Source organism: Cajanus cajan, chromosome 1 (assembly GCF_000230855.2).
Source record: "Cajanus cajan strain Asha chromosome 1, NIPB_CcT2T_4, whole genome shotgun sequence".
NCBI classification, from domain to species: Eukaryota; Viridiplantae; Streptophyta; class Magnoliopsida; order Fabales; family Fabaceae; genus Cajanus; species Cajanus cajan.
In genome coordinates this window covers 8,150,004-8,172,551 of record NC_138517.1, presented here as the reverse complement: position 1 = coordinate 8,172,551, position 22,548 = coordinate 8,150,004, and the positions used below count along the sequence as shown (strand labels likewise).

Here is a 22,548-nt window from a genome sequence, read left to right as displayed (position 1 = left end):
ACTATTGAGTTAAAATACTTTGAGTTACATTCTCCTTTTGCTAGCCACTTGACTTTTGATTTCTGTCTGATGATGGATTCATTTCACTTTGCTAGAGTCCATAAATTTTCTTGCAATAGTACTCTTTTGATTCTCTCTACATCTTTCAACTCTCTATCATCTGCTTTCTTATATATCTATCTCATCTAAGGAAGCCTCCACTTGACTTAGCTACTTTTGTACATTTCCAAAGTTATCGTTGTGCCATTGTTTCAACTTCCCTTTCAGACCTTTGATTTTTTCTTTTAAAACAAATGCCCCTGTCCCTTGTACATGTATCTCCGACCAAGCCTTCCGAACAAATTCCACGAAATGCTTATCCTGGAACCAACAGTCTAATGATTTGAACAATTTAGGTCCCTGCTCCATATTAGCAACCTTCAATAGGATAGGGTAATGATCTTACATATTCCTTGATAAGATGAATTGTGTACTTCCTGGCCATGTTGTCGCCCAACCATTAGAGATGAGGAACCTATCCATTTTGCTTCAAGCCATTCCATTAGGCTTATACCAAGTAAATTTCCTTCCAAACACAAAAGTTAAACTCCTCTCTATCGACAGCCTCATGATCTCCAAATGCAACATCTTGTTTCTCTTGGGTTAGCCTTAAACTGTTAAAGTCACCAAAACACACCATTTATCTACAGTACTTTGAGCTTTTTTTTATTTCAACTGTCCCCATAGCTCTCATTTTTGTGTTAATTCACATAGAGCATACACATTCACTAGTACACTAGTACTATGTGTTGCCCATCCTACTTCCAAATTCCTTCCAAAACTAAATAACAAGGACCCATAAAAGTATTAGTTACCTATAGACATTTGTTGTTACATAGGCATAGTAGCCCACCTGCCAAGTTTATAGCAAGAAATACAGTTGATTCAACATTGGTATCTGTAGACCCCTAAAATTGTCCGGGTCGGAAATAAGACTCGAAGACTATCAAAGATCAATGGAAAGTCAGCCAGAAGGACTCCCAGAAGACCATAAGATGACTATCTGTAGGTTTAGAGGTCTTAGAGTAGCTGAAAATAAGAAAGTGAGAGGAGTGGAGCTCAATACGGCCTCTTTGGAGCTCAGTACGGCCCGTATTGCATTTTTGAACTGCAATACGGCCGTACTGAAACCAATACGGCCGTATTGATGTTTTTGAAATTCAATACGGCCGTATTGAATTCAATACGGCCGTATTGAATTCAATACGGCCGTATTGAAGTTCAAAACTTCAATACGGGCCGTATTGACACCAGGGGCCGTACTGCGCCTCACCCCTATAAATAGGACGTCATTTCACTACTACAAAATTACTATTCAACATCGGCATATTTACATCGGTTTAAGTAAAACCGATGTAAAAGAAGAACGCGGTGGCAGTTATGTAATTAAATGAAAAATGTGAGAATGTTTACATCGGTTTAGTATAAAAACGACGTAAATATAAAGAATTTTACGTCGGTTTTGATAGTGACCGATGTAAAATTGTTTCACCACGTTTACACGCAAGAAGACACGTACTCTCTCAGCTCTCGCAGATACGTTCTCTCTCAACAGTCTCACGGGCTCTTCTCTTCACGAGAACCCTCCTCCAAAAACCCTAGTTCCTCCCACCAAATCTCAATCTCATGGCTAATAAAGAGTTCAAAGTCCAGCCGGTGGCTTTCCACTCTGCCGGAAACCCCGTCGCGCCGGCCCCAGCCGAACTCCAGCATCCCCTTCATGTCCTTCGACATAGGCTCTGCCACCGCGTCCACCTCCTCTGGGCCAATATATAGCGGCCCCGCCGTGGGCGATGACAGTGCCGACTTCAACGACGAGGAGCCGCTCCTGGATGAGCTTGGGATCCACCTAGAGCAAATTTGAAGCAAAATCAAATCTGTACTGATTTTTGGACCGGCGGCGTCAGCTTGCGTACGCATCTTTCTTGATGTACACTCTGTTTTTGTTGCTTGTGATATTCTAGGGTTGTCGTTGGCGCTAAGATTTTTGTGATATTCTAGGGTTGTCGTTGCTTGGATGGATTTGTTCCCATAACTGAAGATATTTACAGTGGTTGTGTGAGCAGACCTTCACTGAGTTGTCATGGAGATGGGTTTGTGAAATTTTCAGGATTGAAATTACTAGACACAAAGATCCTGGTTTACTTTGGTTCAATGATCTGTTTGACATAAGAGAATTGATTGAAGTTGATGAAGATATATACATAAGGATGGCTAGGACAAAAATAAGAGAAATGATCTGTTCAGATGGGTTGCTTTGATTGCAGTATATTTTGTTTCAAATTCTGAAGAAATTTGCGGTCTTGTTACATGCTTTCCGAACAGGTTTTTGGACTTGAATATGACCTGGATCTCTTCAATGTGCTTGTTGTCCCAGATTTTAACATGTAATTTTCATTTACCTTTTTACTTTTTGAGATTTCAGTCACATGACCCTACATACATTGTATTGGACAGAGGCGCCATGGAAAACAAGAGCTTCAATGTAAGTCCCCTTCTTGTCAGCTTGTCTCTGTTGGTTATCTTTATTCACTTTGCACATTTATAATTTCCTTTTTTTGTTTGCAGATTTTTAATTCAAAGCTTATATTGGCTTGTAGAAACAGCTACTGATGCAGGTTATGCTGCAATATTAGGAGTTATTCGTCACGAGGTTTGTAACTAGCTTATTATATAATTTTTGGAGAGTGAGTTACTTTTCTAAAAACTAAATTTCTTTGGGTTGTCATGATTAGATTATGACGGGAGCTTATTTCTTGTCTATGATGCAGTATTTCCACAAATGGACTGGCAACAGGTGGTATTACATACCATAAATCTTGTTATCCTATCAAACTAAGGATTTTATATACTTTTATTCCCATGCATAGAATGTTCTAATACTTTTTCCTACCTAGTCCTATTTCACTTTTGGATTTCTATTATATTATAAATTCGAGGTTTTTTTTAGAGCATTTGTTGTTTGCATGCTTATATCTTTTCATTTTGTGGGTATGTTAAAGCTTAAATTGAGCATTTCATTTAATAATATCAAAGTGACATGTCGTGACTTTTCAACTTAGTCTCAAGGAAGGTCTCCCTGTTTTTTGATCAGGCACAACCTCTTTACCTTTGTTTCTGTGTTTTTGTTTCAATTTAAGGCATTACAATATTTTTCTTCCATTGATTTTTTTTTTCTTTAATTAGTTCAATGAGCATGCTGCAGAAAATCTAACTTGAACAACCTAAAAATATAATCAATTATACTTAGTTTTATTTATATAGTTAATGATTTGAGTCTCAAACTAATATCAAGTTTCTTTGGTTCATTGTAATGCCTATTATAATTACTTGTGTAAGCCGGTTTGATTGTGTTTTGCACTGTTGATTGCTAATATCGGCATATACACTCTACATCATAATTGTGTAAGTGCCTGTAACGATTAGTAATTGTATAATATATTCTAAAACTGTCCACCTAATTTACATTGCCCTTGATAATGTGTTATGTAGTTGGTGACTGTCCCAGCTCCTTGCCAATTGCTTGATTTTCCTCGTTTGCATGCGCTTATCTATTATAAATATACCAGTTTTGGGTGTCATACAATTGAGGTCTGCTATAAAGTTTTGTCTTTCTTATTTAACTCCTTTTTAAGCATTCAAAGATGATCTATATCTTAAGGGTTGGTGCGTGGAAATTTCTCTATTTTTTTCCCTTTCACCAATGTAAATATCTTTTTTGTAATTTACTATATAAAAAATGTTTTTTTTGTATTCAAACAAAATTAAATATCTTAAAATTGTTTTTTAGCAAACGTATCCAAACAAAAATTATTCTAATTATAATTGATTACGACAAAATTGATTATGACAAAAATTTCTCTTGGATGAGCCTACACTGTGTGCTTGCTTATATGCAATTTTAATAAGATTTCCTTGCTTTTGGTGTGCCATTAGGTATGATGAAATTGAGTCAAAGATGGTTCCATTTCTAAAGCAATCTGGTTACAATGTGAAGAAAGGTATCCACCTTTTATTTGTTTGAGAGTGTTGGAATTTTATATTTCCTGTCCTTTTAATTCTTTTGTTTTTTAATTGTGGGATCCCCATAATAAACATAAATGTAAATGAATTTTAATTATAATTAAATTAACTTACTTACATATTCAACCAAATAAATAAAATTTTGTTTTAGACCGTATAAAATTTACCTATATTCAAATCATTCAAAAGTGTGTTACGTTTTTTCAATACATAGGTGGGAAGATATATGAACATGATTGGTATAATTGGCTCAATCCTATTTTTTTTTCAAATATTGTTTCTTTATTTTGTGAGAGGAGCGTCACCTCCTGATATATATTTGGATAATTGTGGTTATAATCTTATTTGTGATTTTGATATGATAAGTTTAGCCTAGTATGCCATGAGATGTTGCCATACCAATGCATTATTTACCTTGTGGCTTTAATTCCAAGGCAAATAAACTAATTGTGTTGTTTTTAGTTGGATACCTATGCATCAATTATGGCAAGTATTCAAAATTGGTTGATTAATAGTCAATTAAAAATAATTGTATTGATTCAAGAATGGTGTCAGACAGGACCTTGTCCCACAACAAATGTGCTTTTTCGAATAAATTAAGTTTAGACCCTTTACATTTATATTGTGTGGTTTACACGTGGTTACAAATTTGCTGGTTGGTTTTTTTTATGTGGTCAGTTGGTTTTCCTTTTGCAGCTAATCCAGTACCAGCAATTACTGAGTTTGTTGCTCAGTTGGCGATCTTTGAATTGCTAGACAATGTATGCATTCTTTTTTATCATTCTTGGCATTAGGGTGTTAGATGTAGTTTCTATATTTTAATATATTAATTAATGACATTAACATCTGTATATAAAATGTGTAGGCTATTTTTATTGCTGGCTACAAGGTTGTTCTGCACATCCACTCTGTTAAGTGTTGTTGGTGACCACACGTTTCTGGTTGATTTTTTTTTTTTTTAAATGCAATTTACATCGGTTCTCAAGAGAACCGATGTAGATTTATGCTTAAATCTACATCGGTTTTTCAGAACCGATGTAAAAATGTATACATTTTTTACATCGCTCTATTCTACATCGGTTCTAGAACCGATGTAGATGACTTTAGAGAACCGATGTAAAATATGCATCTTGTAGTAGTGTTTGGACGTCATTTGACACTTTTACACACAGTTTTGACTCTCTCCTTGAGTATTCTGGGGTTTTTAAGCAGTGTTCTGCCCTAGAAATCGCTCTGAGAGTCAATCCGACGAAGTTCTTGAGTCACGAGCCATTTGCTTGAGTCTCGAACTTAGTCGAAGGGAAATCTTTTGGATTTCCATAGTAAAAATTATTTTTTAGGAAGGAGCGAGCGAGATTGTAGAGGGAGGGAGCGCCAAAAAGCCTCATAAACTTCATTGATATATAAAAAGCACGCTTCAAGAGGTTTCTTCTCTAAAAATCCCTTCTTTTACCGCTTTCTGATTGTTGCATATTTAAATTCGTCATCATGTAGATATTTAATATAATCGCTTATAATAAATAAGGGTAATTTAGTAATTTTATGCTATTATTTAATAAATAATCCGTCATAGGGAACCCTAATGGGGCGTTGTGGGGGTGCTAACACCTTCCCCGCACGTAACCGACTCCCTTACCCAACTCTGGTTGTAATGGCCAAAGTTGATTTATAAAATCAATTGCCTTAAATCTTTTTCCAATGTTTTGAGTAAAATATTGGTGGCGACTCCAAGAACCCTACCTTTTGCGAAAACTACTAATCCATGGAGGGTCCCGTTTGGGATTAAGATGGATTGGTAAATCATTTTAATAAAATTGTTAGTTCGACAAGGTCTCAGTTTGAGAATAAGTCGTTCTAGCAATCCACCACTTTTCAAACCTTTAAAAAGAGTCCGACCATCGTCGCGAATGCCAAGGTCCGTTTCGGCGGGTGGCGACAGATGGCGACTCTGCTGGGGAAGCCTCGAGAGTCAGTCCCATTTAGTGATGGATTATTTTTAAAATAATAGTTTAAAATTACTTCATTACCCCTTGCTTGTATGATAACATGCTTTATTTATTTGGCTTTAATAACTGTTGTTTGTTTAATTTTCCGCAATTGTTTGAAATAAAAACTGCACACAAACCTTTGCACACAACAGTTCCCTCTATACCCGGGGGCATGAGTGGAAAGCCATAGGGAGTGGATGTTAGTACGGTCGGTTGTCGAATGGGTCTATAGGTGCCCGTAGACCGTTGTCGGAAAACATCACTCAAGGTGATAACCATGAACTCGAGTCCGACAGTGCGTTGGAACTTTCCATCGACTTACGACGAGAGGAATTGGGTCCCTATAATGGGGGCACCTTGGGGGCCTCAGACCGGTGAGAACTGTTAGAACCACCTTGAATATGCACTTTTCTGCAGGATACCCCTACCTCGTGATTCGCTCGTGACTGTTCGTGGATGAGTGAATTGTTTGTGCATTGTTTATGTGACATTGTTTGAGCATACATTGCATTTCTTTAAACATACAACATTCCCTTTTAAAATAAAAATAAATAGGAATAAGAATCTTCCATTACATGGTGTTAACATCTACCTTCATCACATTCATATAGGTAGTTTCCCTTTTCACCCAAAAATACAAAAAATAATAATAAATACAAAATACCCAAAGAAAAAATAAAGAAAAAATGATATTTACCCAAAACCAAGCAATATCATGCATCATCTTAGGGACATCCCGAAAACATGATAATGCTTAGTTGAATAAACACAATGCATGCATATTCATCGCCATCATCTCATATCATGCATTCTTATCAAAGATCATGGAGGGATCTAGGTTTGCATTTCATACATCCCTCCTAGTAATTCATTAAAAAAAACATTAATAAAAAGAAAGAATTAATCGATGCGTATGTTCAAGATGGATCGCACGCCATTTGTTATTAAGTGTAAGCCAACAACCGCGCCAAGTGAGCGCACATCAACTCCGTTGTTGGTAATCAAGACGAATAAAGGGGAAGGTCCGACACCGTTAAGGATCACTGCTCCAAGGCCTTTCCCTTACGAATCAAATAAGGCTGTGCCATGGATATACGACATCCATTCTTCTGCCGACAGCGATATCTCTAACATCGCTGGACTTGGGGGCATGACTAGGAGTGGCAGGATCTACACTCCCGAAGATCTTCACGATAAAGCTCCCAAGAATAAAGGAAAAGAAAAGAAGAGAAAACCGAGGAAAACAAAGAATCCGAGGAGGAGACTAATGAGCTGTTAAAGTTTATCCGACAGAGCGAGTACTCCATCATGGATCAACTTCATAAGACGCCAGCAAAGATTACTCTGTTGTCGTTGATCCTATGCTCCGAACCGCATCGGCAAGCTCTGTTGAAAGTCTTGAACGAGGCATACGTGTCGCACACTATCTCCCAAGACAAATTTGAGGGGATTGTTAGTCACATCACGGCTAATGATCACCTCACTTTCACCGATGAAGAAATCCCCGCTAGGGGACCAAATCATAACAAGCCCTTGCACATCTCTGTAAAGTGCAAGGAGTATCACATCGCTAAAGTCTTGGTAGATAATGGATCTTCCTTGAACGTGATGCCAAAAAGAACATTCGATCAAATGGCAATCAAGGGAGTCCAAATGCGCCCGAGCAACATGATCGTCCGAGCTTTCGACGGTTCTAAAAGAGAAGTGGTGGGAGAAGTCAATCTCCTAATCCAAATTGGACCCACCATCTTCAACGTCGAATTTCAAGTGATGGACATTACTCCCGCATACAGCTGTTTCCTCGGCCGACCTTGGATTCATGATGCAAAAGCTGTTCCTTCTACGCTCCACCAGAAAGTCAAATTCATTGTGGGTGACAAGCTGGTGACTGTACAAGCTGAAGACGATATACTCATCAGCAAGCCATCCACCATACCTTATGTGGATACAGCGGAGGAAGCTTTAGAAACCGCCTTCCAAGCATTGGAAATTGCCAATGTTGAAACGTTTCCCCGAGAAATGAAAAAGGTAGCCTCCATGCTCACCAAGAACGGATACTTGCCAGGACAAGGACTTGGCAAGGATTCCCAAGGAATTCCCGAGCTACCTATTATCAAGGACAATCCGGGGAAACAAAGGTTAGGATACAACCCTAATAAAGATCAAAGGACGAAGAGGAACCAAGATCCTTCTCGACGTTCTTTAAGCCAGATCTTTAGGAAGGCCGGTTCACAAACGTCAAGGCCGGTCGTTGTCATCAAGTGTTTTTCTCCTTCTGATAGGGATGTATAGACCCGATGACTATTAGAGATTACTCCTCGGGGACAGCCCGACCCCCGAGCCTCGATAGGGCACATGTTTCCATTATGATTATAATAAAATCATTCTTTATTATTTATTGCTTCTTTTCTTGCTTGCAATAAAATTCTAGGCCGCATTATTTAACCCTGTTTGAATAAGCATAAATGAGGTTAAAATTGTCTTAATAATAATAAACCCGCATCATTTTTATGTGGAAGTGTGCGACAACTTAGAACACCTTTCCTTGGCTTCGACAAATGCCATCATGGATAAAAAGAAAGAAATCTTAAAAACAAAAAGCTCGGCAGAAAACCTAAAAGAGGGAGTGCGCAAAAATAAGAGCAAAGAGCCCGCTAGGAATCCCACAAAAGGGTGACCTAGGCAAAAATTAAGGTTGCAAAATAAACGAAAACAAAAGTCCGCTAAGACGCCACCAAGGGTGTTTTAGGAAAAAATAAGGACAATCAAAAAACAAAAGAAATCCACGATGGTACCATGAGCCGAATTCAAAAAAGGTTCAAGGGAAGCTATCTAAGTTGTCAAAATCACAACGTCAATAACAAGATTTTCTTAACTTCATAAGTGTTTAATCAAACAAGCCTAAACACATAAGCCTACCTTGGCCAACCATTCTTACAAAAACCATTTTTGAAAAATAAATCCCCTCTAAAACACAAACTTCAGAACAAAAATATCTTTCCTTTCTTTTCTCTCTTGTCCCAAACGATTTTAGGATAATCTAGTGGAAACATGGAGATATAGTGGTCAATAGGAGGGTTGACACGTCTTCTAAAGGAAGGGGAGGATCACTGGGTTGATGACACCAATCTCGATATAACACGCATCATTCCTCGGTTATGTAAATCGGCAGCGCACAGCCCGTCTAGAGGAATGGCAAAATCCAAGCAAAGAAACGCATCGGTTAATTCTTTTGAAAAAATAAATCAAATAGAATTAGGTGCATCATACCGCATACATGCATACAGATGATAGGTGTACTGGAAGATCACTTATTCTCTGTTTATTGAAAAAAAAAAAAAAAAAAAAAAACAAAAAATATAAACTTCAGAAAAAAACAATGCGCCCGTACCATGTTCAGTACACCCGTACTAAAATCAGGGTTATGAACAAATTTTCAACTCAATACGGGCGTACCGAAATGAATACGGCAGCATTGGCCATAACGTCCACACCAATACGGGCGTATTGAATTCAATACGGCCCGTATTGGCCCATTCTCATTCATCACAACAACTTCATTCCTCTGCACACTTCATCTGTGAGTGTGTTTGAGATCCTTCCGTACAGAAAAAGCCAAAAATCAACAAAAAAAAGGCAAAAAACAGAAAACCCAACAAATTGTACAGAATAACTGAGCCTGAAGAGGCTTGCCGAAATAATACTCCCTCATCATACAGAATAACTGAGCCTGGAGAGGCTTGCCGAAATAATACTCCCTCATCATACAGAATAACTGAGCCTGGAGAGGCTTGCCGAAATAATACTCCCCCATCGTACAGAATAACTGAGCCTGGAGAGGCTTGCCGAAATAATACTCCCTCATCATACAGAATAACTGAGCCTGGAGAGGCTTGCCGAAAAAATACTCCCACAGAATAATTGAGCCTGAAGAGAATAATTGAGCCTGGAGAGGCTTGCCGAAATAATACTCCCCAGAGACTTCTCAGCTCACTCTCATGGATTAAATTCCCCAGTAAGAGCTATCAAAGCAAGACCAGTAAAATTCCCCAATGGAAGCATGGTCGCCCAAACACGAAATATCCGAGCCAAAGGACTCAGACTTCCTCAGTGGAAGGTAGCTTTCCAACTCAAGCGATGAGTGAAGCTAAGCCTGCAGAGGCTTCCTAAATAATACTCTGGGATACGTCAAATCCTCAATCCACATTTGCCTACTCAGAGGCACTCCTTCAGAAAGCGAAAAAATCAAAAAGATTAACAACCATTCCCCAAGCGGAATCCGGCACTCAGCCGAACAGAACATCAAGATCATTCGCCTACTCAGAGACACTCCTTCAAAAAGAAGAAAAATCAAAAAAATCAATAATCATTCCCCAAGCGGAATCCGGCTTTCAGCCAATCACTGAACATCAAGATGATACGCCTAACAGAAGAGGCTAATCAAAATCAACGACAAAATCCCCCAGCGGATAACAGCCTACACAGAGGCAACAAAATCAGAAAATCAAAAAGAGTCACCCAAATAAGGATAACCGGGATACTCCACCAACGTCGAAAGGACGTCAGCCAAATCATAAGGCACCGCTCACATCAGAAAGAGCATCTTTGTGTCTACATCCCCAAGGAATCAGAAATTCCCCAGTGGGTACCAACTACGCAATGGAAAGTTGGGACATAAGAACTTACGAAATAACTGCACATCCCCTAGATGGATCCCTGCGTTATCCAGCCCTCAGCGGCATCAAAATCAAAAACAGTCGTCGAAGCAGCATCGTGGACTATGGAGACAAAACTATCACAAATCCCTGGAGAGGGCAAACTCACGCTACCAAAGTGACCAAAGCACCGAGGTATGCACAAAGCCTGGAGAGGCGATACTCAGCTACCCAGATGTCCAGAGCACCGAGGTATGCACAAAGCCTGGAGAGGCGATACTCAGCTACCCAGATGTCCAGAGCACCGAGGTATGCACAAGCCTGGAGAGGCGATACTCAGCTACCCAGATGTCCAGAGCACCGAGGTATGCACAAGCCTGGAGAGGCGATACTCAGCTACCCAGATGTCCAGAGCACCGAGGTATGCACAAGCCTGGAGAGGCGATACTCAGCTACCCAGATGTCCAGAGCACTGAGGTATGCACAAGCCTGGAGAGGCGATACTCAGCTACCCAGATGTCCAGAGCACCGAGGTATGCACAAGCCTGGAGAGGCGATACTCAACTACCCAGATGTCCAGAGCACCGAGGTATGCACAAGCCTGGAGAGGCGATACTCAGCTATCCAGATGTCCAGAGCACCGAGGTATGCACAAGCCTGGAGAGGCGGTACTCAGCTACCCAGATGTCCAGAGCACCGAGGTATGCAACAAGCCTGGAGAGGCGACGACTAATACTCAACCTGGAGAGGCTACTCAACAATTTTCCACCGGAAGACACTACAAGTCGGAAGGATGGCTCATTCCCCGGACAATCGGGTCAACTCCTTTACTTGTCAATCGTTACACCAAAAGGTCGTTTGACTAAGTAAAGGGGGGGCAGCTGTAGACCCCTAAAATTGTCCGGGTCGGAAATAAGACTCGAAGACTATCAAAGATCAATGGAAAGTCAGCCAGAAGGACTCCCAAAAGACCATAGGATGACTATCTGTAGGTTTAGAGGTCTTAGAGTAGCTGAAAATAAGAAAGTGAGAGGAGTGGAGCTCAATACGGCCTCTTTGGAGCTCAGTACGGCCCGTATTGCATTTTTGAACTGCAATACGGCCGTACTGAAACCAATACGGCCGTATTGATGTTTTTGAAATTCAATACGGCCGTATTGAATTCAATACGGCCGTATTGAAGTTCAAAACTTCAATACGGGCCGTATTGACACCAGGGGCCGTACTGCGCCTCACCCCTATAAATAGGACGTCATTTGGACGTCATTTGACACTTTTACACACAGTTTTGACTCTCTCCTTGAGTATTCTGGGGTTTTTGAGCAGTGTTCTGCCCTAGAAATCGCTCTGAGAGTCAATCCGACGAAGTTCTTGAGTCACGAGCCATTTGCTTGAGTCTCGAACTTAGTCGAAGGGAAATCTTTTGGATTTCCATAGTAAAAATTATTTTTTAGGAAGGAGCGAGTGAGATTGTAGAGGGAGGGAGCGCCAAAAAGCCTCCTAAACTTCATTGATATATAAAAAGCACGCTTCAAGAGGTTTCTTCTCTAAAAATCCCTTCTTTTACCGCTTTCTGATTGTTGCATATTTAAATTCGTCATCATGTAGATATTTAATATAATCGCTTATAATAAATAGGGGTAATTTAGTAATTTTACGCTATTATTTAATAAATAATCCGTCATAGGGAACCCTAATGGGGCGTTGTGGGGGTGCTAACACCTTCCTCGCACGTAACCGACTCCCTTACCCAACTGTGGTTGTAATGGCCAAAGTTGATTTATAAAATCAATTGCCTTAAATCTTTTTCCAATGTTTTGAGTAAAATATTGGTGGCGACTCCAAGAACCCTACCTTTTGCGAAAACTACTAATCCATGGAGGGTCCCGTTTGGGATTAACATGGATTGGTAAATCATTTTAATAAAATTGTTAGTTCGACAAGGTCTCAGTTTGAGAATAAGTCGTTCTAGCAATCCACCACTTTTCAAACCTTTAAAAAGAGTCCGACCATCGTCGCGAATGCCAAGGTCCGTTTCGGCGGGTGGCGACAGTATCTCCTCACAAAGTTTGACATGATTTTTTGCTAGCTTCCGATAACTTTGTTTCTTGTAGACACAGTACTTGAACTTTATCCCTACACACCAACTTTCTTATATACCGCCATTTGATCATGGCTCCCAATCCTCTTATGTTGTAGGTCATTATTCTCATTGATCACACTGTACTCGACCCTGCCCTAATGCCCCATTTGGTCTTTTCTTTTCTTTTTGGTCACGTTCTTCCATCATCCTAACCTTTTCAATTGCCTCTACTTCCATTCCTTCACATGATACCCCCAAAAATTTCCGTAGTTTCCATAGTTTGTGGGCTTCAGTTGCATCTCTTTTCAACCAGAAAATAGCGTTGCAATTGACAATGTTTGAGTCAGAAAGTGTATTACTAAGCGAGAAAGTAAGTGGTTTTACCTTTCCCTTCTTTTGCATTGCCACTGTAGAGATGCTAGCACCTTCTTTTCGCGCAGCCTTGTTTCCTCCACGTGCATAATGCATCATAGTACCCATGAGGTTTGCTCTTATGAATGGCTGTCCCATATGGGTCAGCTGTGGCAAATTTTCACCATATTGGCTAACCACGTCGAGTGGAGCAACGTGCCCATTTAGTGGCCCATGGTCAGGTTCAAGAGGTGTGAGGCCCATCTTCATTAGGGTTGAATTATTACAGCGTCCTCCGTTGCCTGGCTGCGATAGGTGTTCCTGATGGGGATCAATAAATTTTGGATTCGACTCCTTGGCCACCATTTGTTAGAGGCTCATTCCCAACGCAATTGGTCTATAGAAGGCTAGGAAACTATAGGCCCACACTCAGTCTTAACAGTTGTCTCATCAACACCTAGTTACCCATCACTTTCCCCAGTATTTTGTATGCTAATCCTCGTATCAAAGCCATTATTGCATTTTGCATTATAGACACCCAATTTCGTCCGGGGGCATAAAAATAAGGGAATGAACCTCTGTTATGAAGGGAACGAGCTCCCGAAATATGCAAACAACAAGATAGGACTTTGGAAGGCCCAAAAGCCCAAATAAGCTAATTTTATAAGACTGGAACGGGCTGTTCCTGTAGATACCCAATTTCGTCCTGGGGGCACACAAACAAAGAAATGGACCTCCGTTATGAAGGGAGGGAGCTTCCGAAGCAGGCAAACAACAAGACAGGACATCAGAAGGCCTAAAGGCCAAAAAAAGGTGGTTTTAGTAGCCCGGAACGGGCCGTTCCAAAATCAGAACGGGCCGTTCCCAAGTCCGGAACGGGCCATTCTGGAATTGGAACGGGCCGTTCCGAGACTCATAAAAAGGCACAAAATTGTGGGTTGGAACGATCGTTCCAAACCGAAACGGGCCGTTCCAAACCCCATCAAAAGGCCAAAATTTTGTACCCCAGAACGGCCGTTCTGAAATCAGAACGGGCCGTTCTGGTCCCCCAGAACGGGTCGTTCCATTTTTAGAACGGGCCGTTCCAGGGTACGAAATTTGCCCATAATGATTGGGCCAGAACGGGTCGTTCTGAATCTGGAACGGGCCGTTCTGGCCCCTTTTGGTTCTTATAAATTGAGGCTTCGGGCACAGTTCTGGAGGCGGCCAGAGAAATTTTGAATAAGACTCTTTTGAGCACGAAAATTCTCTATCTCTCTCCCTTCTATTGTATTTCTTGAGATTTGTGTCGCATCTCTATCTTCTCTCTCCCTCCTATTGTATTTCTTGAGATCTGTGAGGCATATTGTAGTGTGAAAGGTCGCCACAAAGCACCTTCTCCATATTTGAAGATTCAATAAAGCTCGTTCAAGAGGTATTTCAGTCAATCTTTTTCTCTCTTTTATTTTTCATCTTTATCTCTTTTTTGTTATAACAAACTTCATAATGTAGATATTTTAGGGTTAATCGTTTAATTTATATTTTAAATATGTAAATAAATATTAATAAAGGGGATTCAATATTTAATTTATTAATTTTTATCATATTAATTTCATCATAGGGTACCGATTGAGGGCGTTGTAGGGGTGCTTAATACCTTCCCTACATGTAACCGACCCCCGAACTCAATTCTGGTTATCAAGGCCATTATTGGTTCTTTAAAAATCTTTTCTTTTTCCAATGTTTTGAGTAAAATATTGGTGGCGACTCCGTGAACCTATTTTCAAAACCATTAATTAAGGATTAGTCTGGTATCTGGGCATTCCTTAATTAATGAGACTTTTAAAAGGATGTCTAAACCATACGTCGCGAGATCGGAAATTTTTGGGTTGCGACAGATGGCGACTCCACTGGGGAAGTTTAAAGAGGGTCAGTCCCATTTAATTGATGAAGTTAATAAAATAAAAATAATAATTTAAATATTTTTCCCCTTTACTTTATTTGTTTTATTTAATTGACTTTAATATATGTTTGTTTGTTTAAATTATGTATCTGTTTGAATTAACAACTGCACACAAACCATAGCACACAATAGTTCCCCCTACACCCGGGGGCATGAGGGTATTAAACATAGGGAGTGGTTGACGTACGACCGGCCCAAGTTTGGCCTCGGAACCTGCGAATACTGTGACAGACCTTAGAGTTTGCCAGGTGACGATGACAGAGATACTGGGTCCCTATAATGGGGGCACCTTGGGGACCTTAAGACCAAAGTGAGGATGATTAGAACCGCCCTATACAATGCACTTTTCTTAACAGGGACCACATACCATGGATTTATACGCGACTGCTTGTGGATTGTATGAACACATGTTTGTTGCATTTTGTTTATTCAAACCATTCGTTTATTTTTATAGTTCCCCTAAGGTAAAGAAAAACACAAAATAAAAAAAATGCATTATCACGAGAGAAAACCTAGTGTGAAAATAAAATATGTGAGAATCATACATCCCTTTTATTATTAAAAAAAAAAGGGGGGGGGCATCATGCATTTTCCAAAATAAAAAAAAATAATAATAAAAAAAATATAAAAGAGAGAGTAAAGAGGAGGGACATGCATACTACATACATTCCTATGATCACAAGGAGATTTCTCACAAAGACTGGTGAACTCCAATCAGTGTGACCTTTGTTACATCGTAAAAAATTACGAAAAGGGACACTTTGATCTCATGTTCAAAGGAGTGGCTACCAAGTCTTCGTTGAGAAACCTCCTTCATGCATTATCATTTAAATAAGCTTAATAGGAAATTATCTTATCCCTTAAAGGTGGCTTTTCAACATTCCGTACTCACACGAGCTCAAAAGATAAAAGCTATGGAAGACCTAGAGGAGAGAAATCGTGCCCTCAACGAGGAGCTCGGACAGCTCAAGGAACAAATGGCTAGAATGCTTGAGGCCATGAACAAATTGCAGCACGACAATAGTACTAGCAATGTTGGTAACGCTTCTAAAGATCATCTGAACGCCTTGGAAGAAAGACTGAGAGTTGTGGAAGGCCACAGTTTTGATGTTCAAGGGGCTGCAGACATGTGCTTGGTGCAAGACATCCAATTCCCCGCCAAGTTCAAAATCCCTGACTTCCAAAAGTACACTGGAGCCAGTTGTCCAAAAGGACATCTAATAATGTACTATAGGAAGATGGCAGCCTACGTGGACAATGAAAAGCTCCTGATACATTGTTTTCAGGAAAGCCTTTCAGATGTCGCTCTCAACTGGTACATGCAGCTGGATGGAGGGAGGATCCAAACATGGAAACAGTTAGTCGATGCTTTTCTTCGTCGATACAAGTATAACATCGACCTAATTCCTGATAGGTCTGATTTACAAAGCTTGAGCAAGAAGGGCGATGAGTCCTTCAAAACCTATGCACAGAGATGGAGAGAATTGGCTGCGCAAATAGAGCCTTCATTATCTGACAAGGAGATGGTGACAATGTTCATCAACTCTTTAAGTGGACCCTATTATGACAAGATGATAGGGAACACGTCGACCCTTTTTGCTGACATAGTCACTATAGGTGAAAGGGTTGAGCAAGGCTTAAAAAGCGGGAAGATAGGGAAGGCTCCGACGAGTTATGACCCTAGGAAGATCTATGAAAAGAAGAGGGAAGAAGGGGTCCACGCCGTCATCTTTACTCCAAAAAGTCAAGTCACACCACAGGCAAAGCCTAGAGACGACAAGGTAGTAGACAAAATCCCCGTCACATACACAGAGCTACTACCCCAACTCCTAGAGGCTTCAATGATAGTCCGACTTCCTCCAGTGAAGAAGATGGACCCTCCTTACCCGCCGTGGTACAAACCTGAGGAAAGGTGTGACTATCACTCTAACTCTCTGGGGCACTCCGTGGAGCGATGCAAGGCCCTGCAATTCTGCGTGCAAGGACTTATAGACGCTGGGTGGTTGAAATTTGACACCAACACACCTAACATCGACAAGCACCCACTACACAAGCATGACGAGGAATGACCTTGGAGTATAAGATTGAGAAATTACTAGAGTAGGGGGACTCTCTTTTTTTCAAAAAAAATATAAAATAAATAACTAAATTTAAATTCATGCTCAAAACTCATGACCTTCGCCCATGGTCACGAGTTCAAAATAAGGGCTTGTATAAATTTTTACATTTATCAATAAGATATGTCATTCCTACAAATCTCTGTTTCATTCCCTTTTCCCTTTTATCACTAAAGTCTAAAACAATCATAGTGCCCAAATACCAAAAAAAAAAAAAAAAAAAAAACAGACATGACTAAAGATAATAAAATTAATCAAAGCTTTGTACATCTACGACACATCATCTGAGTCTATGGAGATTACTTCCTCGAAGCATAAAAGGATAAGAAAATGATAAAATGCAAAATCATGAGATTCTTATTGCACAAGAAGAGTCTTACAAAAACATCGACTCAATTTGGTTGACAGAGGAAGCACAAATCTCGGTCCATGAAAGAAATCTCAACACCTGTAGGCCAGGGCAACATATTTCTCCTTGGTGTACGGACGGGGCCAGTGTTAATCACCAAAGGCACTAGTCCTCCCAAATGCAGACGGTATGAGGTTTTGTCAAAGCGAAAAAGTCACTTGCAAAATACCACTGGGATGAAAAACCGCAAAGGGCGTCCTACGCAAAAAAAAAAAAAAAAAAAAAGATCAAAAGTTCCCGCTAGGATATGTCCTAGGCAAAAATTAGGGATCTAAAAAGATTAAAAATAGCAAGTGACGATTTTTCAAGTCGAAAACCGAAAGGCGGCTTGAATACTCCTGTAAAAGGCCAAAACTTTTGAAGACTCTGCCCCAGACTCAGATATGTAGTCCAAGACAATTAGAAGAATGATTATAATAATTATCCAAAGGAATGTTTGTTTAAAAACTTAAACACTGACTTACCTCAACCACATATCCATTCTAAATCATCCGTTTTTCCTTTCTGTCTTTTCCCATCCTAATGACATATATTGTTGATGGTTGTCAAAATTTGAACATGTCCAAAAAAAAAAATGAAAATGACTCGTTGGGATGAAAACCCGCAAAGGACATCCTAGGCAAAAATTAGGGTAAAAAAAAAAAAACAAAAATAACCCGCTAGGATACATCCTAGGCAAAAGTTAGGGTGTCTAAACAAAAAGAAGAAAAGAGAGAGCCCCACGACGCTTCAACACATCAAACGGCCAATACAACTAAATGTTGTGCATCAAGCAAAGTAATTTATTCGTGAGAAGGAGAAAGGGGAAGCCACCTTCTAAAAACTAAAATCAACATGCATTGCATGCATCCAAAAACATTTCACACACTTAGAAAGCTTTCTTTATCCATGGGGGATTATTCAAATAAATAAATAAATAAGTCTTGCATAAATAAGCATTCAACATTTCTGCATCCCAACAAGAAAAGCCAAGCACAAATTCCAATTGACAGCATCTGAACAAAAGACAAAAGCAGCCTAAATTAGAAGCATCACAACACACCTCTTGCCCAACATCCTTGGGAAAATATCTACCACAATTCAAGCAAACCAATGAGGGCATCGACAGTTTCCTCAAAATACAACAAAGGTCTGGAGAGACTGTACTCGCATCCCAATCCGGTATACGACAAAGCCGTGAGGGAAAGGTCTGGAGAGACTGTACTCACATCCCAATCTGGTATACGACAAAGCCGTAAGGGAAAGGTCTAGAGAGACTGTACTCGCAATCCCAATCCGGTATACGACAAAGCCGTGAGGGAAAGGTCTAGAGAGACTGTACTCGCATCCCAATCCGGTATACGACAAAGCCGTGAGGGAAAGGTCTGGAGAGACTGTACTCGCATCCCAATCCGGTATATGACAAAGCCGTAAGGGAAAGGTCTGGAGAGACTGTACTCACAATCCCAATCCGGTATACGACAAAGCTGTGAGGGAAAGGTCTGGAGAGACTGTACTCAAATCCCAATCCGGTATACGACAAAGCCGTGAGGGAAAGGTCTGGAGAGACTGTACTCGCATCCCAATCCGGTATACGACAAAGCCGTGAGGGAAAGGTCTGGAGAGAATGTACTTGCATCCCAATCCGGTATACGACAAAGCCGTGAGGGAAAGGTCTGGAGAGACTGTAGCCATCTCCTAATCTGGTATACGACAAAGCCGTGAGAGAAGCTGAGCTACAAAAATACTCCCTCTTCAACAAGCTAAAAATAAAAGAACGCACTATCACAAGAGAAACAATGGAGCATCTACTTTAAGATCGAAGATCAGGTGTACAGTTTGTCAGCCTTGTTACCCAATAGAGTATGAAACCAACACTCAACTACTCTAAAGGGCGAGGACACGAGCAAATACACCTGTCCAAGAGAAGGAACGTAGAAGCGCCAATACCATAGAGACAAGGAGGATACCCGGACGAAATGTCTACGTCTTTACTTGCCTTTGGAAAAGCAACACATAGCTACTCCAAAGGACAAGTAAAGAGGGGCAGCTGTAGACACCCAATTTCGTCCGGGGGGCAAACAAACGAAGAAATGGACCTCCGTTATGAAGGGAGGGAGCTTTCGAAGCAGGCAAACAACAAGACAGGACATCAGAAGGCCTAAAGGCCAAAAAAAGGTGGTTTTAGTAGCCCGGAAAGGGCCGTTCCAAAATCGGAACGGGCCATTCCCAAGTCCGGAACGGGCCGTTCTGGAATTGGAATGGGCCGTTCCGAGACTCATAAAAAGGCACAAAATTGTGGGTTGGAACGGCCGTTCCAAACCGAAACGGGCCGTTCCAAACCCCATCAAAAGGCCAAAATTTTGTACCCCAGAACGGCTGTTCTGAAATCAGAACGGGCCGTTCTGGTCCCCCAGAACGGGCCGTTCCATTTTCAGAATGGGCCGTTCCAGGGTACGAAATTTGCCCATAATGATTGGGCCAGAACGGGCCGTTCTGAATCTGGAACGGGCCGTTCTGGCCCCTTTTGGTTCCTATAAATTGAGGCTTCGGGCACAATTCTGGAGGCGGCCAGAGAAATTTCGAATAAGACTCCTTTGAGCACGAAAATTCTCTATCTCTCTCCCTTCTATTGTATTTCTTGAGATTTGTGTCGCATCTCTATCTTCTCTCTCCCTCCTATTGTATTTCTTGAGATCTGTGAGGCATATTGTAGTGTGAAAGGTCGCCACAAAGCACCTTCTCCATATTTGAAGATTCAATAAAGCTCGTTCAAGAGGTATTTCAGTCAATCTTTTTCTCTCTTTTATTTTTCATCTTTATCTCTTTTTTGTTATAACAAACTTCATAATGTAGATATTTTAGGGTTAATCGTTTAATTTATATTTTAAATATGTAAATAAATATTAATAAAGGGGATTCAATATTTAATTTATTAATTTTTATCATATTAATTTCATCATAGGGTACCGATTGAGGGCGTTGTAGGGGTGCTTAATACCTTCCCTACATGTAACCGACCCCCGAACTCAATTCTGGTTATCAAGGCCATTATTGGTTCTTTAAAAATCTTTTCTTTTTCCAATGTTTTGAGTAAAATATTGGTGGCGACTCCATGAACCTATTTTCAAAACCATTAATTAAGGATTAGTCTGGTATCCGGGCATTCCTTAATTAATGAGACTTTTAAAAGGATGTCTAAACCATACGTCGCGAGATCGGAAATTTTCGGGTTGCGACAATTCCAAAATCAGAACGGGCCGTTCCCAATTTGGAACGGGCCGTTCCAAGTTCTTAAAAAGGCCAATAACCCTAATTTGGAACAGGCTGTTCTGAAATTGGAACGGGCCGTTCCAAGATTGGAATGGGCAGTTCCAAACCCTTCAAAAGAGGGCTTAAACTTTAACTGGAACGGGCCGTTCCTAAACTGGAACAGGCCGTTCCAAATTATTAGAATGGCCTACATGCTCTTATTTGGAACGGTCGTTCCAGTCTCAAAAATTATGTGTTAATCTCACTACTGGAACGGGCCGTTCCAATTTTAGAACGGGCCGTTCCAGTATACGAAATTTTCACACAACGGCCATGTCCAGAACGGGCCGTTCCAATTTTGGAACGGGCCGTTCTGGACCCTTTCTGAAGTCTATAAATAGACAGCTGGGGCTCATTTCTCAGGACTCCAAAATTTCGTCCAGACTCCTTAGAGCACGAAATTTCCCTCTTTTTCTCTCTCCCCCTCTCTTTTGTATTTGTTGAGATTTTTGTGAGGCATTGTAGTGTGAAAGGTTGCCACAAAACACCTGAAATCTTCCTGTTTTGAAGATTCAATAGAGCTCATTCAAGAGGTATTTCAATTAATCTTTTTCTCCTTTTTTATTTATTTCTTTTCTATAATAAATATTGTTATAATAAAAATAATCATGTGGACATTTTAGGATTAATTGTATAATTTAAATTTCAAACATGTAAATAGTTATTAATAAAAGGGGATTAATATTTATATTATTATTGCTTATAACGCTAACTTCATCATAGGGTACCAATTGAGGGCGTTGTAGGGGTGTTTAATACCTTCCCTACACGTAATCGACCCCCGAACCTAATTCTGGTTATCAAGGCCATTATTGGATTTTTAAAAACCTTTTCTTTTTCCAATGTTTTGAGTAAAACATTGGTGGCAACTCCATGAACTCATTTTTCAAAACCATTAATTAAGGATTAGCCTAGTGTTCGGGAATTCCTTAATTGATGAGATCTTTAAAAGGATGTCTAAACCATAGGTCGCAAGATCGAAAATTTTTGGGTTGCGACATGCATTTACCAACTCCGCAGCCACTACTCCATCCATTTCCTCCCTTATGCTTTTCAATTTCGTGCTTGTCGATTTTTGGCTATCTTTTGTCCCATCTAATAGGTCAACTTTGCTATTGAATTGACGGTTTTTACTCGACGGGTCGAAGTTTGTAAATTTCTCTGCTAGTTCCCCTTCAATCTCTACCCTGAACTGAGTAACCTCCTGAGATGCTTCGTCGCCCATCTCATACATATTTCTAGACCATCCTGATTCAAAGGACCATCTATCACCCCCTGATTCACTTCCTTGAGACATACTGAACTCACTTGAATCCCATTTCCAACAGTGACATGTAGTTTCTTGTGCACCAAATTCTTCAATGACGGAGACACGACAGATATGCCTATATTTACACGCATAGTGTTGCTAAAATGGATTAGCTTTGTATCCGATGTTTGAATAAGGATCCAAGCACAGTCCAGCCTGTGGAAGTTTCTTGTATCATCATCCAATTTAATGAAAGACCCATGAATACTCACAATCTTTGAGAAAACCTTCATTCCCCACATTTGGATTGGAACTCCATAGCAATGAACCCAAACCATTTTATTTCCTACAACTACATCCAGGCTCCACTTTTGAATAGAATGTAGCATAGATAGGCAACC

At 40.3% G+C, this 22,548-nt stretch overlaps 1 protein-coding gene across 13 annotated transcripts in view; it reads left to right on the top strand.

Moving 5' to 3' along the window:
• Positions 1-1,514: 1,514 nt before the first annotated feature.
• The window catches only part of LOC109819113 (transposon Ty3-G Gag-Pol polyprotein), a 36,293-nt gene continuing 15,259 nt past the window's right edge, over positions 1,515-22,548 (top strand). For 2 of the 13 annotated variants that reach the window (XM_083074014.1, XM_083074048.1), the window contains exons 1-4: positions 2,486-2,524; positions 2,608-2,692; positions 2,811-4,040; positions 4,759-21,431. Coding sequence is in view for 4 of the 13 variants with exons in the window: in XM_083074044.1 (XP_082930170.1) it covers positions 15,897-17,150 (1,254 nt within the window). In the remaining 9 variants the exon portion in view is untranslated. Of the gene's footprint in view, positions 1,952-2,040; positions 2,365-2,457; positions 2,525-2,607; positions 2,693-2,774; positions 4,041-4,758; positions 21,432-22,548 lie in introns of those variants that run through there. The other 11 variants (XM_083074052.1, XM_020384716.3, XM_020384717.3 and 8 more) reach the window with 11 other exon arrangements.